This window comes from Cervus canadensis, chromosome 4 (assembly GCF_019320065.1).
Source record: "Cervus canadensis isolate Bull #8, Minnesota chromosome 4, ASM1932006v1, whole genome shotgun sequence".
In the NCBI taxonomy this organism is placed as follows: Eukaryota; Metazoa; Chordata; class Mammalia; order Artiodactyla; family Cervidae; genus Cervus; species Cervus canadensis.
Genome location: NC_057389.1, coordinates 88,303,542 through 88,320,725, shown reverse-complemented (window position 1 = coordinate 88,320,725; position 17,184 = coordinate 88,303,542). Strand labels below are relative to the sequence as shown.

General features: G+C 51.4%; 1 protein-coding gene across 1 annotated transcript; it reads left to right on the top strand.

Moving 5' to 3' along the window:
- Positions 1-10,120: 10,120 nt before the first annotated feature.
- Positions 10,121-11,639, top strand: ZNRF4 (zinc and ring finger 4). Its single transcript, XM_043464367.1, has one exon. It carries the CDS (start codon positions 10,126-10,128, stop codon positions 11,536-11,538), a length of 1,413 nt encoding a protein of 470 aa, XP_043320302.1. The 5' UTR covers positions 10,121-10,125; the 3' UTR covers positions 11,539-11,639.
- Positions 11,640-17,184: the final 5,545 nt, after the last annotated feature.

Below are 17,184 nucleotides of genomic sequence, written 5' to 3'. Positions count from 1 at the left end.
GCTGTTCAAAGGACTCTCAAGAGTCTTTTCCAGCCCCACAGTTCAAAAGCATCAATTCTTCGGTGCTCAGCCTTCTTTCTGGTCCAGCTCTCACATCCATACATGACTACTGGAAATACCATAGCTTTCTTACTTACGCATGAGGTCTAGTTTCCATACAGTAAAATACAAACACTCACGATGTGAGTGGGGTGTGTTTTCGGGCGGGTGCACATCACCCCCAGGGTTTCTCTCGGGTCCCTTTGTAACTTTTCCCTACTCCCTCTCTTCCCCACCTCTAGCCCCACCCCCTTTTAAGCAACCACGTGTCTGATTTGGGTCACCCTGCACTAGTTTGTATTTTCTGGGTAGCATTCTTCTTCCTGGCTCCCCTGTCATTGCCTGCCTCAGTGCTTCATTTCTCTGCGCGGCTGAGGAACGTTCTTTGGCTCACATGGACCCTGGTTTGCTTATCCGTTTGCCTACTGATGGACAGTTTGGTGGTTTCCAGTTTGAGGTTGCTCTCGATCTTGCTCCTGAGCAAATCCCTAGGAGTGGAATTGCTGGGTCACTAGGGGCTTCCCAGGTGGTGCTAATGGTAAAGAACCCATCTGCCAATTCCTGGGTGGGGAAGATCCCCCGGAGGAGGACGGCAACCCCCTCCAGTGTTCTTGCCTGGAGAATCCCATGGATGGAGGAACCTGGCGGGCTACAGTCCATGGGTCGCAAAGAGTCAGACACAACTGAAGCTACTTCGCACAAACGCAGGGTAGGTGTATGTGTCACATTTTAGGAAGTTAGTTTAAATTTGGGAAATGTGATGACAGGACGGGCAAAGCTGGGGGTGGAGCATATATTTACACCTGGGAGACAACTCCGTCCCAAGAAGGGGAGGTGGAAGACAGGCTGTGTGGCTGGGGCGTGGCAGAGCTGGGACTCGAACCCAGGCTGTCTGTGTCAGGAATGTCACCCGTGGGCTATACTCTGCCAAACTGGGATAAATGCATGTGGCGTCTTAGTGTCTCTCTCTCACACATCTTGGCTGTGAGCAGCTCTGATTCTGCATGAGGGCCAGGTGTCCAGTAGGGGCCTAATAATGTCTCACTTAATAATAATATCTCACTCCTTCCTGAGTTGGAAGCCCCAGTAGCTCCCCAGTGCCTTCAGGATAAAGCTTAAATTCCAAAATGCAGCCTACAGGTCCATTCCAGTTCTGGCCCTATTCCTCTTCATGCTGTGCCAGCCTTCTTGCTGTTTGCGGAATACCCACACATGGTCCTGCCACAGGGCCTTTGCACCTGCCATTGCCTTTGCCCGGAATGCTCCATGCTTGACTTGCACATGGGCAGTTCCTCCTCTTCCTTTACGTCTCAGCTCAAAAGTCTCCTCCTCAGGACTTCCCTGGTGCTTTATGGTTGAAGCGCCACTCTCCCGATGCAGGGGGTCTGGGTTTGATCCCTCGTCAGGGAACGTGGATCCCACACACTGCAACTACCGAAGCCCATGGACCACAGTGAGCACCCCACAGGATAACAAAGACCCAGCACAGCCAAAAAAGGAAAAAGTCGTCTCCTCCAGGAAGTCCTCCCTGACCTCCCTGACTTCCCTGCCTAAACCAGCTCCACCCAGTCCCCCTCTGTGGTATATATCACCCTGTGGTTTCCTCTCTCTGGTTCTTTTTTCTTCTCTGAATTTCTACAGTACATTGATTTACTTAGAAAGCTTTTTACACATTTATATAATGCTCACTTGTCACCTGATTCTGAGCACACACTTCATGTGTCATAAATCATCTAAACTTTATTTGGGGCTGTGCTGGGTCTAAGTTGCTGCTCAGGTTTTTCTCTAGCTGTGGTGAATGGGGGCTACTCTAGTTGCGGTGCGTGGGTTTCTTATTGCAGTGGCTTCTTTCATGATGGAGCACGGGCCATTAGGGTGTGTGGGCTCCACTAGTTACGGTACTTGGGCTCAGTCACTGTGGCTCCCAGGCTCTACAGCACAGGCTCAATAGTTGTGGTGCTCAGGCTTAGTTGCTCTGCGGCATGTGGAGTCTTCCTGAATCAGGGATCAAACCTGAGTCTCCTGCATTGGCAGGCAGATTCTTTACCACGGAACCGCCAGGGAAACTCTTAATTCATCTAAACTTTTAAAGAACTCCTGCATTGGGTAATGTGGTTATTTCCATTTGTAGATGAGGAAATTGAGACTCGGAGAGTTTCAGGCCTCAGGTCCAGGAGGCCTCTGAGCTCTGGGGGTATGCACTTGTGGCCTGTCGTCCCCACAGGACTGGCCTGAGCCATCCTCAGCGGTGTGCCTCAGCATGGTGGATAAACAGCTCCAACTTTTAAAACTTTTATGTATTTATTCTTTAGCAGTACCTTGAGGCATGTGGGATCTTAGTTCTGTGACCAGGGATTGAACCCACATCCCCTGCAGGTGGGAGCGTGGGTTCTTAACCACTGGACCACCGGGGACATCCCAAACAGCCCCTGCTTTTTACAGATGAAGCAGCAGAAGTCCCAGGAGTGGTGGCAGGGCTAGCTTTAAAACTGCTTCTTGGACTTGCTAACCTCATGTCCTGTACCATCCCCAGAGCCCCCCAGACTGTGAGCCCCGGAGCCTTGGAGGAGGCTTGGCGGGTGCTAGCTCAGACGGCGAACAGATGCTCGCTATTTTAAACCCACTGTTTAACTCATTAAGACAGCTGTTTCCCATCCCCAAAGTCGGTGGAATCAGAATTAAATTCATTCCAGAATTAAACACACACACACATACGCACGCGCATACCCGCCACCATTTGGAGGCGAAACTTATTAACATTTAGGCAAGCTGTGCCTTCCAGCCTGGGGACGGGGCTGGGCTTCCGCCTGACAAGTTAGATCATGGCCCAGCGGTTGCCAGCTGGGCTGGTGGCCAGGATGGCCCGAGGGCCCAGATTCCTGTGTGTACCCAGGCTTCCACTGTTAAAAGTACAGCTGCCAACTGGATGCCCCCCATTCTCCCCCCCCAACCCCCCAGCCCAGACTTCTGCCTGACCCCTCAGACCCAGGGGCACTGAGGCAAAGCTCAGCATTTGCACTTGAACTGACTTTCCCTCCTGGGACCCCATCTCCACCTGACACTCACCTCTGAGACAGATCTCATCTGTCCTTCCTTCTCTCCCTTCACCTCTTATATCCAAAGAGTCAGGACTCAGCGGTGATGCCATTTCTAGGCAGCTACGTCCCCTACTGCTACTGCACCAGTCCGAGCCTCCATTACCTCCAGCCTGCATGACTGTTCTTGCCTCCTTCCTGGACTCCTGGCTTCCACTCTTACTCCCAACCAGCTGTTTTCCCTCAGCAGCCAAAGGGATTTGCTAGTTCCTCAATCGGTTATGCCACTATCTCACTTAAAATCCTCCAGTGCAGGGCTTGTCCAGTAGAACTTTCTGTGACCGATGGAATGTTCTAGACCTGTGCCACCAAACATGGTCAGTCACAGGTGGCCACAGAACAGTTGAAATGTGGCATGTATGAGTGAGGAAGGCAATTTTTAATGTTTTATGTTTTTAATGTTTTAATGCTAATTTTTAAATGTTTCATTTTAATGCATTGAAATAAGCCCAGGTTGCTGGTGGCTGCCATATCAGTCAGAGCAGGACTAAAGGTCCATCAGCTGTTAGTGGCCGGCCCAGATACCCTGGGTCTTCCCCATTTTCTCTGCACTGCTGGCTGGGATCCCAGCCCAGATGCTCTGCCTGAGCCTGCTTTGCTCAGGGCGGGTGAGGAGCATCTCAAGAGTTCATGCCATCCCCTCCAGAAGCCCCCAGCCAATGGCCGCCAGGAGCAGGAGTGTACATACCCCAGCTCCCTCGTCCCTCGAGTCACGCAACTTTGCAGTTCATGCTCGACAGAGGCCCCAGTGGGACTGAGCCCCCTCTGCCCACCACAGCCACCTAATCACGCATGCACCCTGGCTCCTCCTGGGGCATCCTGGTGTTACCTCCCACGTGAACTGCTTGCATCCCAAACCTTGTCTCCGGGCTACCTGCTGTTCCTCCTCCCCCTTTCTTCCTTCCTCCTTCTTCCTCTCCTCCTCCTTTTTAGTGCCTTAAGCCTCTTTTTAAAAAATGTTTTGTTTCAGAATAATTTCATTTTCTTTTATTACTTTTATTTATTTATTTTTGGCTGTGCTGGGTCTTCGTTGCCCGCAGGCTTTCTCCCGCTGTGGGACACGGGCTTAGTTGCCTTGCAGCACGTGGGATCTTTCTGGACAAGGGGTAGAACCCGTGTTCCCTGCATCTGGTAGGCAGATTCTTAACCACTGGGCCACTAGGAAAGTCCTGGAATGATTTTAGGTTTACAGAAAAGTTGTAGAAATGTAGAAATGGTAGGAAGCAGAGAGTTCCTACATATCCTCCACCCAGCTTCCCCTCCTGTTAACGTCATATATTGCCTGCTAGGATGATCAAAACCAGGAATTAGTACAGGTAGAATATTATTAACAAACCTACATACCTCATTTGAGTTTCAGTAGTTTTTTCTGGGAGTGTCCCCTTCCCGGTCCAGGACCCCACCCAGAGTCACTCATTCATCTCATCATCACATTGCCTGGCATCCTTCATGCCAGAATAGTTCCTCAGTCTTTCCATGTCTTCCACGACCTTGAAATTTGTGAAGAACACTGGCCAGGATTTTGCAGAAGGTCTCTCAACTTGGGTCTGTCTGATGGCAGCTCGTGGTTGGACTGGGATTGTGTGTTTGTCCGCAGAAACCCCCAGGGGGCTGATGTTGCCTCCTCCTTGGTGTAGGATGTCAGGAGACTCCAGAAGTCGCTGGGCCTCATCGGCAGTGATATTATGATCACGTGGTGAGGACATGTGGCTCTCCTCTCCCCTGGAAAATTACCTTCTTATCTTTCAACTTTGTAAATATCTTAAGAGAGGTTCCCTTTTGATTGATTGATTTTTGATTCGATATGTCCCCTACATACAAATGAGTTCCATTCCAAGAGCCCATTCATAAGTTCAATGAACTCGTAAGTCCAATAAAGTTAGCCTAAAGTGTCAGTCACTCAGTCGTGTCTGACCCTTTGCAACGCCATGGACTGTAGAGCCCACCAGGCTCCTCTGTCCAGGGAATTCTCCAGGCAAGAACACTGGAGTGGGTTGCCATTCCCTTCTCCAGGGAATCTTCCTGGCCCAGGGATCAAACCTGGGTCTGCTGCATTGCAGGTGGATTCTTTACTGTCTGAGCCACCAGGGAAGCCCTCGTTAGCCTAGGTACTTCACTAATACAATCAACTATGTAGTACTGTAATGCATTTTACACAAACAATACATAAACAAACACCAAAAGTAAAACATTTTTAATCTTACAGTACAGTACCTTAAAAAGTACAGTAGCACAATACAATGGCTGGCACGCAGGGGCAGGCATCGAGCAAAGAGGCAAGAAGAGTTACTGACTGGAGAAGCTAGAGGAGGTGGGAGGTGGGAGAGCTGCAGGGTCGTCAGCGATCAGAGACAGAGGGCAGGTTGCCGTGTCACTCACGCCTGACGTTGATGGCATAGCTTCTGGTTCCTTGTGGATTCAACTCTATCCACCCTCCTGAAAAAAACAATCCAACGATGTCTTGGTAGTAGCTCTTTTTTTTTTTTTCTTTCTTTCTTCGTCATAGATGACACGGCAGCTACTGGATTGCAATCTGAATGGCTGTCGCAGCTTCCGTGTACTCTTCTGCATTTGGTCCTGTGCTTCAAAAAACGAACAGAGCCTCCTGAAATCAAGAAAACCCCTTACCATCTCCTGCGCCACAGATCCCTTTGGTTCTTCAGCTGCTTCTTCCTCTTGTTGCTCCACTCCCTCAATTATTTTCACTTTTGTTTCCATCGTTATCACTTGGCACTTCTTAGCAGTACCAGCTGCATCGCTACTGCTTTTATGCTTGCTTCCGGACATCCAGAAAGTGAAAGCGAAAGTGTTAGTTACTCAGTCGTGTCCAACTCTCTGTGATCCCGTGGACTGTAGCCCACAAGGCTCCTCTGTCCAGAGAATTCTCCAGGCAAGAATACTGGAGTGAGTTGCCATTTCCCTCTCCAGGAGACCTTCCCCACCCAGGGATCCAACCTGGGTCTCCCATATTGTGGGCAGACTCTTAACCAACTGAGCCACCAGGGAAGCTTCCAGACATCCTGGGCTTGAAATAAAGATGGCTGTACTCTCTACGCTGTCCTGCAAAGTCCACAAAAGCACAGCGACTCGTAGAGGATGCTCGCACGTGACGATGTACACCAGACAGGTGAACTGAGCTCTGCAATCGGACCTGCAAACACCCGTCTGCATCTTTGAAACTTAGCAGCTCGAAGGTTCGTGTGTAGGGGACTTTACTGTACTTCGTTACGGCAGCCCTAACAAACGAATACACCCTGTTTATTAACTGCCCATCTTTGGAGAACTCTGTCTTGAACTTTTCCCTATTGTGCGCCTATTCCTTTGTTTACCAAATGCTCCCTAAAGATCGACATTTTATCTTTCCTTAAAAAGATTGTCGAGTCATAAACGAAAAACCTCTATCACTTGCCGCAAAGGGAAGGGACCCACAAGAAACAAAGATACAGAAGACAAAATGATGCCTCAAAATGTCAATGGGGAAGGGAAGGAACTTCCCTGGTAATTCAGTCTTTAAGACTCTGCGTTTGCAATGCAGAGGGACTCAATCCCTGGTTGGAGAGCTAGGGTCCCACATGCCTCATGGCGTGGTCAGAAAATTAAAAAAAAAAAAATGCCCATGGAGCCAAGGACCTGTATCTTAGGAAAATTAGCCATCGCCAGAAAGACATTAAAGAGAGTAACACCAAACAAAACTTGCTCCAAGTAAGCCCCAGGGGAAGGCATTGTTAGAGAGTGATGCCTCTCACCCCATGTGACCGGCTCCATTCAAGGACGCCTCCCCTTTTGACCTTCCTGCCCACCCACTCATTCAGCGCTATAATCCCCTGTTATCCTCTGTCTGTCCCATTCCCCAGTCCTTCCCCTGGTTCTCCCGCTGCCTCCGTGGCCTCTCCCCCTCTCCTTGTCGCTCCAACCCACCCTGCATCCAACAACCAGAGGGTTCTTTCAGAAACACAAAACTTTCTTTATTTCAGGAGTCATAAGTGAATTCACTCTCATCGTAAGAAGATTCAAACAGTGCAGAAATATAGAGAGCAGAAATGAGAGATATGATCCGACCATGCCCTGTCTCTATTCTGATCTTTTCTAAGGCTCCTCATCAGTGTCTGTGTAAATTCTAAAGTCAGCAACATTCAAGGTTTGGGTCGGGTCCTGTCCTTACTTCCCCTATCTCTCTCCCATCTTTCAATAAGACCCTCTTCTTAGCCACTCTGACGGCTTGCCATATCCAACCATTCAACTCTAACTCACTCACTCAGTCTCACCGCAGGACCTTTGCACATTCCCTTTGCATTCCCAGCATGTTGTTCTCCACCCCCTCACTCCAGCTTCACCCTTCCTCACCCTTCGGTCTCAATGTGCCGACACCTTGTGTCTGGTTGGCCTCACCCAGGTGTGGACCCCCGGGACAAAGATTCCAACTGTGCATTCATTTCTACACCTGCCGTGACCAGGAGCTCCCTCACAGTTGTGGAGGCTGGAAGTCCAAAATCAAGGTATCAGCATGGTCCGTTTCTTCTTGCTGGCTGAGAGGGAGAATCTGTTTCCCACCTCCCTCCTAGCGTCTGGTGGTTGCTGGCTACCCTCGACATTCCTTGGTGACACCTCTCCCTCTGTTGTCACATGGACTTATACCTGTTTGACTCCTGTGTCTCTTTATCATTGGCTGAGGGCTGCTCTGGGAAGTATTAAACCAACAGAGACAACCTAAAGCATTAAGTAGCCAGCCTGGTGAAGTGTGGTTGAGGAGAGAGAATTCTGTTCCCGGCAGAGGGAACAGCATTTGCAAAGTTCTAGAGGTTAGTAAATCATGATGCATTCAGAGCATTGAAGAGCATTGAGGGGCTTCCCTGGTGGCACAGCTGGATAAGAATACGCCTGCCAATGCAGGGGACAGGGGTTCAATCCCTGGTTCAGGAAGATCCCGCATGTCTCAGAGCAGCTAAGCCTGTGTGCCACAACTGTTGAACCTGTGCTCTAGAGCCCATGCGCCACACTACTGGAGACCACCCGCATTGAGCCCGTGCTCTGCAACAAGAGAAGCCACTGCAGTGAGAAGCGTGCCAGCACAGCAAACAGCAGCCCGTGCTCACCACAACTAGAGAAAGCCCGTGCGAGGCAATGAAGACCCAGTGCAGCCAAAAATAGTAAAATTTTTAAAAAGAAAATTATTGAGTGGTTTTGGAGACTGGCAGGGGCTTGACCATGCAGAGCTGTGTCAGACACAGAAAGGAACTTGGATTTCATCAAGAGGGCAAGGGGGAGCCATGGGAGAGTTTAGAGCATGGGAGAGACCAGAGGATTAAACTTCAGAAATATGCTTGACTGCCACGCGGTGATGAACTGAAAGTGTTGTGAACTGGAGGCAAGTCTGTCATGGGAGAATGAAAAATTCAGACCCTAAGGGCTTCCCTGGTGGCTCAAATGGTAAAGAATCTACCTGCAGGGCAGGAGACCTGGGTTCGATCCCTGGGTCAGGAAGATCCCCTGGAGAAGGGAATGGCAACCCACTCCAGTATTCTTGCCTGGGAAATCCCATGGACAGAGGAGCCTGGCAGGTCCTCTGGGGTCACAAAGAGTCGGACATGACTGAGCAACTAACACACACATGATGAACGCCAATCAGGCATCATCTCATTTAATTTTCTGACCGCCGACCTTACAAGGCACATTGCTCATCATTACACCCATCTGAAAGATCTAGAGACTAGAGCCCAGACAGCTTCAGTGACTTACCTGGTCTCACATAAGCTTGTTAATGACAGAGCAATGATTCAGGGCTTGAGTAGACTGCCCAGCCAGATGACAGACTCACAGTGGGAGATCTGGGATAAAGAGTTGGGAGGGGACATGAGGCTGATGGCCAGCGCTCTGGATGAGGAACAAGGGACAGTTGGAGACCTGGATAGAGGAAGATCTAAGCTGAGAGAATAAAGCTGGTTCAGGTGGTCTCCGGGACCTAATGCCTGATGATCCGAGGTGGAGCTGATGTAATCATAATAAAAATCAAGTGCACAATAATTGTAATGCACTTGAATCATCCTGAAACCATCCCCCCACCCCCAGTCCACAGCAAACTTGTATTCCATGAAACGGGTGTGTGTGTGTACACTCAGTTGTGTCTGACTCTATGACCCCATGGACTGTAGCTCACCAGGCTCCTCTGTCCATGGGATTCTTCAGGCAGGATACTGGAGTGGGTTGCCATGTCCTACCCCAGGGAATCTTCCCTACCCAGGGACCGAACCCTGGTCTCTTGCATCTCCTGCACCGGCAGGCAGATTCTTTACCACAGGCACCACCTGGGAAGCCCCTGGAAACAGATCCCTGGTGCCAAAAAGGTTGGGGACCGCTGGTCTCCCCAGTGATGGGGACTTGGACCACCCGCTCCTGCTAGCCCAGCCCTGACACTGCACTTCTCCCACCCCCCCCCATCACGTCGGTTAGACCCTGAGGACATAAGAACTGAGACCTGAAGGGTAAGAAAAAGGCGGCCACGGGGAGGAAGGGCCTTCCAGGCTGAGGGCACAGACGGTGCCTAGGCACTGGAGCAGGATCATGCTGGGTGTGTTCACGGAACAACATCAGGGAGGCCTGTGTGTCTGGAGCAGAGTGAGCAAGGGGGAGGGAGGGAGGAGGCCTGGGATTTGGGCTTTAAAACCTCATGGGCAGAGGGTGCCCTGAACAAGTCTAAGTCCCCTGGGAATCTCGAAATGGGTGAACATTGACCCCCTTCTTCAGTGGGTCTCTAGGAGGCTTGGGGAGATGATGATGGCAGAATGTCAGTGTGAAGGCTGGATCCACGTTATGGTGGGGAGTGTGGGCTGCCAAACCACTCTGTGGTACCCCTGAGCTTTACCCTTACAAGGTCCAGGAGCGAGGGATGTGCTGAGACTTCTAGAAGTTTTTTCCCAAGGTTGCCCAGCCCCCAGGTCAGAGCCCCAGGAATTCTGTCTGGGTAGGGGGTGGAGGGAGTGGATGTAACAGGACGATGTCACAGAGGCTGGGGGCATCTAGAACCCTGGGGGCTCCTGGTCTCAGCGTCATCTGCCAGGAAGGCCGCCTGGGTAGGTCATCTCCTCCTGGGACCAGCCTTCAAGGACAGAATGCGAGCCTGGCTGCCCCCAGGAGCCGTTTCCGTGTAGGACCACCAGGGTCCCCACTGCTCTGCTCAACTGCCTCTGAGCCGCCCTTTCAAGTTCACCTCCATTCCCTCCCTGGCCACGGGTCCCCTGGGAGGCCCTGGAGATGCCCGGAGGCCTCCCGTTGGCGGTCCCCAGCGGGACCTAGCTCCACGCCGCAGCCGGAGAAGGACGGGCCAGCCATGGGGCGGCAGCAGCCAGCTGTGGCCCTGGGGGCAGTCAGGATCTCGCTGATCCTGCTGGGGTTGCTCGCTCCCTCACAGGCGGTGGTGCGGGTCGTGCTGGATGGCAACTCAAGCACGGTGGACTTTGAGGATCTGCCAGCCCTGTTCGGGGCGCCCCTGGCCCCCGGGGGCATGCGAGGCTACCTGATGGAGGCCAAGCCAGCCAACGCATGCCATCCCATTCAGGGCCCGCTGCCGGGCAACGGCTCCCTGGGCGCCATCGTGCTGATCCGCCGATACGACTGCACGTTTGACCTCAAGGTGCTGCACGCCCAGCGGGCCGGCTTCGAGGCGGCTATTGTGCACAACGTGCGCTCCGACGACCTGGTGCGCATGGCCCACGTGTATGAGGACCTGCGGCAGCAGATCGCCATCCCCTCGGTGTTCGTGGGCGAGGCTGCTTCCCAGGACCTGCGGGTCATCATGCGCTGTGAGAAGTCAGCCCGAGTCGTCCTGCTGCCCGACTACCCGCCCCGCCCGGACCTGGACTGCCACCCGGTGCTGGCCGTCTCCTGGGTGCTTGGCCGTGCCCTGGCCCTGCTCACCAGCGCTGTCTTTGTCCTGCGGCGCCTGTGGCATTGGCTCTGGAGCTGGCGGGCCAGCGGGCAGGCGGTCAAGGCACAGGCCACGCAGAGGGCCCAGGTGCGCACCTTCACCAGGTGTAACGACCTCTGCGCCATCTGCCTGGATGAATACGAGGAAGGCGACCGCCTCAAGGTCCTGCCCTGCTCCCATACCTACCACTGCAAGTGCATCAACCCCTGGTTCTCCCAGGCTGTCCGGCGCTCCTGTCCCATGTGCAAGCAGTCAGTGGCCGGCACGGAGGACGGCTCTGACTCCACCGTCGACAGCTACGGGGACGAGGAAGACCCCTCGCTGTCCGGCCGCCAGACCCCGACCTGGGCTGTCCAGGCCCGGCTGCGCTCCCGGAGGCTGGCTCTGCTGACCCGAGCCACCTCCCGGCGCCGCTGTAGTGCCTCCTCCGTGGGGGAGGCAGAGGCCAGTGCGCCCTTGGAGGGGCCCCCAGAACCCCACTGAGACCCGCCAGCCCCAGGCTGGTAGAGATCCGGGCGGGCAGGGTGGAAGGAAGGCATGTTTTTAGCCCGGAGACTAGATAATAAAATGGGTTTGAAAGCGGATTCTTCCCCTGGCTGCTCTGGGGCTGCCCAGTCCGTCATACTACCCATGTGGCAAGTCCCAGCTGAGCTGGCTCCTGGCATCCGAGGGTGAGTGAGGGGATGTGGGGGTGGGAGGGTGGTCTTCTCAGGGACGTTATGTACATCATCCTCATGGTGGCCCTGTGATGGGGCCACCGTGCCTCAGTTCAAATTCTGGGTCCACAGGGCCTGATTCCTAATATTAGCTTTCATTTAAACCTTAAAAAAAATAAACTTGTTACTTTGGAATAATTTTAGCTTTACAGAAAAATTGCAAAGGGGCTCTGGACAGTTTCCATGGACCCCTCACCCAGCTTTCCCTGAGTGTTGACATTTTACATCAGCATAGCATTTTTTTCTTTTTAACGTTTTGATTTTTTGGCCACAAAGTATGTGGGATCCGGGCTCCCCAAGCAAGGATCGAACCCACACCCCGCTGCAGTGGAAAGCAAAGTCTTAACCATTGGACCGCCCAAGGAAGTCCCCAGCACGGCACGTTTGATTCAACCTTGAGAGCACCGTGAGTAGGTTATGACCAACTCAGCTCCGGGTTCCATTGAAATTTCCTCATCATTTCAGCTGCTTATAGTGGAAAGTGTCAAACGCACTCAAGTAGAGAGAATGGAATGATGACTTTTCCCACGTGCACCCATCATTCCGATTCAGTGATGTATCTCTGCTGCCACGCTGTGCTAAGTTTGCGACCCAATAGACCACGGCTTCTCTGTCCATGAGATTTTCTGGGCAAGAATACTGCAGTGAGTTGCTGTGCCTTCCTCCAGGGGATCGTCCCACGTGTACCCATCACTCAGATTCAACGATTGATCTACTCCTGTAGCCATTCTTGTCTCCTCTAATTCTCCTTCCTTGCTATTTTTTAAAAAATATTTTTTTTAACATTTTTATTTATTTTATTTTTGGCTGTGCTGGGTCTTCATTGCTATGCGGGCTTTTCTCTAGTTGTGGAGACCAGGGGATACTCTCTAGCTGAGGTGTGTAGGCTTCTCCTTGCAGTGGCTTCTCTTGCTGCAGAGCTCGGCCTCTAGGGCGCATGGGCTTCAGTAGTTGGCTCACATGGGCTCGGCAGTAGCAGTTACCAGGTGCTAGAGTATAGGCTCAATAATTGTAGCACATGGGCTTACTTGCTTCAAGGCATGTGAGGTCTTCCCAGATCAGGGATCAAACCTCTGTCTACTGCATTGGCAGGTGGATTCTTTACCACTCAGCCACCAGGGAAGCCCCTCCCTTGCTATTTTGATGTAAATTCCAGATGTTTTTTTCACCTACACATATTTCAGTGTGTGTCTCTAAAGCAGTAGTTCTCCACTGTGGTGGGGATGTTGTGTCCCCGGGGACACTGAGCAATGTCTGGGGGCATCTGTGGTCATCATGACTGGGGGCCTCCTGGTATCGAGTGGGTGGGGGCCAAGAATGCTGCTGCATACCTCTTAGCCCCTGGGAGGGTCTCATCCCAGAGAATGATCTGATCTGACTGTCTACAGTGCCGGGAGGAGACACCCTGCTCTACAAGATAAGATCCCTTAAAGCACAACCTCACAGACTCCAGTATCAAGTCCAGTATGAAATGATTCCTCATGCGTGCATGCATGCTAAGTCTCTTCAGTCATGTCCAACTCTTTGAGACCCTATAGATTAGCACAGCAGGCTCTTCTGTCCATGGGATTTCCTAGGCAAGAATACTGGAGTGGGATGTCATTCCCTTCTCCAGGAGATCTTCCTAACCCAGGTCTCTTGTGTCTCCTGCATTGGCAGACAGGTTCTTTACCACTAGCACCACCTTGATGCTATAGTGATTCCTAAATAGCGTTGAATATTCATCCAGGGAGCAAGTGGAAATGTGCACATTTATTATATTATGGTACAATTTTTTAGACTGAAGCAGGACCGAGATAGAAGCTAAAGTCACTGATGGTCTCCTAAGTCTCCTTAATTTTTTATTTATTTTTAAAAATTGGTTCTGTAGCATTTAAAAAGTATTGTATTTATTATTTACTTACTTGGCTGCACTGGGTCTTAGTGGCGGCACTTGGGATCTTGCTTGCATTTTGCGAGATCTTCCTTGCGTCACATGGGATCTTTGATTGAGGCACACAGATTCTCTAGTTGTAGTGTGAGGGCTCCAGAGCTCGTGGGCTTCAGTAACCATGGCACTTGGGCTCAGTTGCTCTGTGGCATACGGCATCTTAGTCCCCCAGCCTGGGATTGAACCTGTGTAGCCGGCATTTGCAAGGCAGATTCTTAACCACTGGACTACCAGAGGTCTGTCCAAAGTCTCTTTTAATCCAGAGCTTCTCCTGCCATCTTTCTCCCTTTAATTTTCCTTGCAGTTTATTTGAGGCCACTGGGTCCTTCATCTTGCAGAGATGCCCCTGATCTGGGTTTTGTCAACTGGGGCATGGCAACCCACTCTAGTATTCTTGCCTAGAGAATCCCATGGACAGAGTAGTCTGGAGGGCTACAGTCTATGGGGTCACAAAGAGTCAGACATGACTGAAGTGACTTAGCACACACACACGTGGTATCATTTTAAGTATGCCTCTGCCTCCTTTAGTTCCTTTTAATTTCTAGTTGGATTCAGAGACCAGCATGATGTGATTTAATTTTATGGTAAATAAATAACTGTTTCTTCAGCTCCCAGTGCAAGCTTTTCTCAGAAACTTGGGTCAATGAAAGGCTGTTCTGGGCAACAAAGAAGGGGTGGATGCTAACTTGGGGCAAGCATGATCAGGAAGATCTGCAAGGGAATGTTGTATAGAATTTCTCAGGGGGCATAGCGTATGGGTGATAGTAGGATTTGGACAGAGTAGTCTGGTATTAGTGGCTTCATGAGTGAATATCTGTATTTAGTCAAATGTCTTCTTTTTCACACATATTAGAGTGGCTTTTTTTAAAACTTTTTTTTTTTTTTGCTTGTACTGGGTCTCCGTTGCTATGCTCAGGCTTTCTCTAGTTGTGTTGAGCAGGGGCTACTCTTCATTGTGATGTGTGGGCTTCTCATTGTGGGGGCTTCTCTTGTCGCAGAGCACAGACCCTCGGGCACATGGGCTTCGGTGGTTGTAGCACATGGGCTCAGTGGTTGTGGCACGCAGGCTCTAGAGCATAGGTTCAGCAGTTATGGGACACGGACTTAGTTGTTCTGTGACACGTGGGATCTCCTGGGACCAGGGACTGAACCCATGTCCCCTGCATTGGCGGACAGATTCTCATCCATTGTACCACCAGGGAAGTTCACTGAAGTGTTTCTCATTTGTGTCTTGCTGTCTGCACCTCCCAACCTAGCTGGGAACCTCCAAAGTAGTTCAGAAAAAATGAGTCTGTTCTTGGATGGATGATGGCAAAGGGTGGGCTCTTGGTCATGGCTCTGGTGTGTGAATGTGTGTGGGGTGGGGCGCAGAGAAGTGGGCTGAGGTCCTTGCACAGTATCCCTGGAAGATGGTAAAGACCTCCTACCCAGTGTTCGAGGGGCTTTGCTCCTAGCCCACTGGCCCTAAGGCCACAAATGGAGGCTACAGTATCCAGAGAACACTGCTTCAGTCACTCGGGGTGGCCGTCAAAGTCCAGAGCTGCCAAGAAGGAGCAGGCCTCTCTGTCCAGCAGGCATGGACTGGGATGAGGATGGAGAAGTGGAGACAGGAAGCGATATGTGTGGCAGTCAGGCTTGGAGTTAGCAATGGGATCTGAGACCCCATCAGAGCAGCTTAAGCACAGAGGGCTATTTCTCATGAACTTGAGTAGTCAGTCCAGGGATAACATGGAGGCTCCACAGTGTCCAGGCCCCAGGTTCCTTTTGTCTTATTGTCCCACCTCCTCAGCAAGTGCCCTTTTCCTCATAGAGCACAGTAGCTGCTTGAGCTCTAGCCATCACATCTACATTCCAGTCAATGAGGAAGAGCTTACCCTTTCTCTTTAAGGACACTTCCCAGAAATCCCATACACCAGTTTTGCTCGTACTCCATTGGCCAGAACTCAGTCATATGGCTACACTTGCCTGAAAGGATGCTGGGAAATGTAGTCTATTCTGAATGGTCAATGGTCCAGCTGAAAACCAGGGGTTCTATTACCGTGGAAGAGAGAACAGATGTCAGAGGTGGCCAGCATGCCTGTCACCTGAACACATTTGTGTCCCAAAGAACTACCCAATACATGTTTGTTGAATAAGTGAATGAATGAATGAATCCCCTCACCTCTAAGCTTGAGCCTCCTTCAAGGTCACAGGCACCACAGCAGAGCAGGCACCTCCTGGTTCACCAGACAGTTGACTTTTCTCACGATCATGCCAGCAGAGGGAGTATTCACTAGGGATGAAACCCAGTTCTTACTGAGGCCCTACTGTGCTCCAGGCCCCAAGTCTTATAGCTTCTTTCCACCATTAAACCTCCCTGAGCCTCAGTTTTCCCATCTGTAATATGGGAACCATAACAGTACCTGCCCTGCATGGTTTGCCAACCACATACAGTGCCTCACACCTACTAAGCACTTTGTCAGTATTTGTCAATTGAGTGACCTGCCCGTAACCCAGCTATAAAATCAGGTGATCAGAACTGTGGGGGAATCACAGGCACTGTGTTGACCAAAAGGGAGGTGTGTTCCGTAACCCAGAAAATCTGGGAGGCTTTCTGGAGGCAGTGTCTTCTAGATTCAGAGCAGAAAGGGCAGGAATCAACACCATGAAAAGGAGAAGTAATCCTGGCAGCTGGAACAGCATGGGGAAAGGCCCCAAGCAGCCTAGTTTGGCATCCAGTAGGTGCTTAATAAGTGCACACAGTGCTCCCTGCCCCCAGTCAGGTCCGACATCCTCTGAGAAGGGGCCTCAGCATCATCCCAGCCTCCTCAGTGCCTTAGCAGCCAAGTCTGGGCTCCTCTCCAGCTGCCTCCGGGAAAGTCGGGTGCTGCCAAGGACTGCCAGCTTAGCGAGGCCAGCCTGTGCCAGCCCCATCAAGCCCATCTGATGGCTGATTTAGGGGAGCACCAGCAGAGGCTGCCCCTTGTCCATCCAGGAACTACCCTGGTTGTGTGTGTATAAGGGGTGGTGGTTGTTCAGTCGCTCAGTTGTGTCTGACTCTTTGCGACCCCATTGACTGCAGCACACCAGGCTCCCCTGTCCTTCACTACCTCCCGGAGTTTGCCAAACTCATGTCCGTTGAGTCCGTGGTGCCATCCAACCATCTCATCCTCTGTTGCCCCCTTCTCCTCCTGCCCTAAGTCTTTCCCAGCATCAGGGTCTTTTCTAAGGAGTCAGCTCTTTGCATCAGGTGGCCAAAGTATTAGAGCTTTGGCTTCAGCATCAGTCCTTCCAATGAGTATTCAGGGTTGATTTCCTTTAGGATTGACTGGTTTGATCTCCTTACAGTCCAAGGGACTCTCAAGAATCTTCCTCCAGCACCACAGTTCAAAAGCATCAATTATTTTGGGGAACGTGGCCAAATGGGGAAACTGAGGCTCAGAGGATGGACACCTCAGGGATGGGGGTGGACTTAGGGAAAGGGTAGCCGCCTGCACGACTTCA

Coding starts and splice junctions, on each gene's coding strand:
- ZNRF4 (XM_043464367.1), top strand. CDS start 10,126: ATGTCACAGAGGCTGGGGGCATCTAGAACCCTGGGGGCTCCTGGTCTC.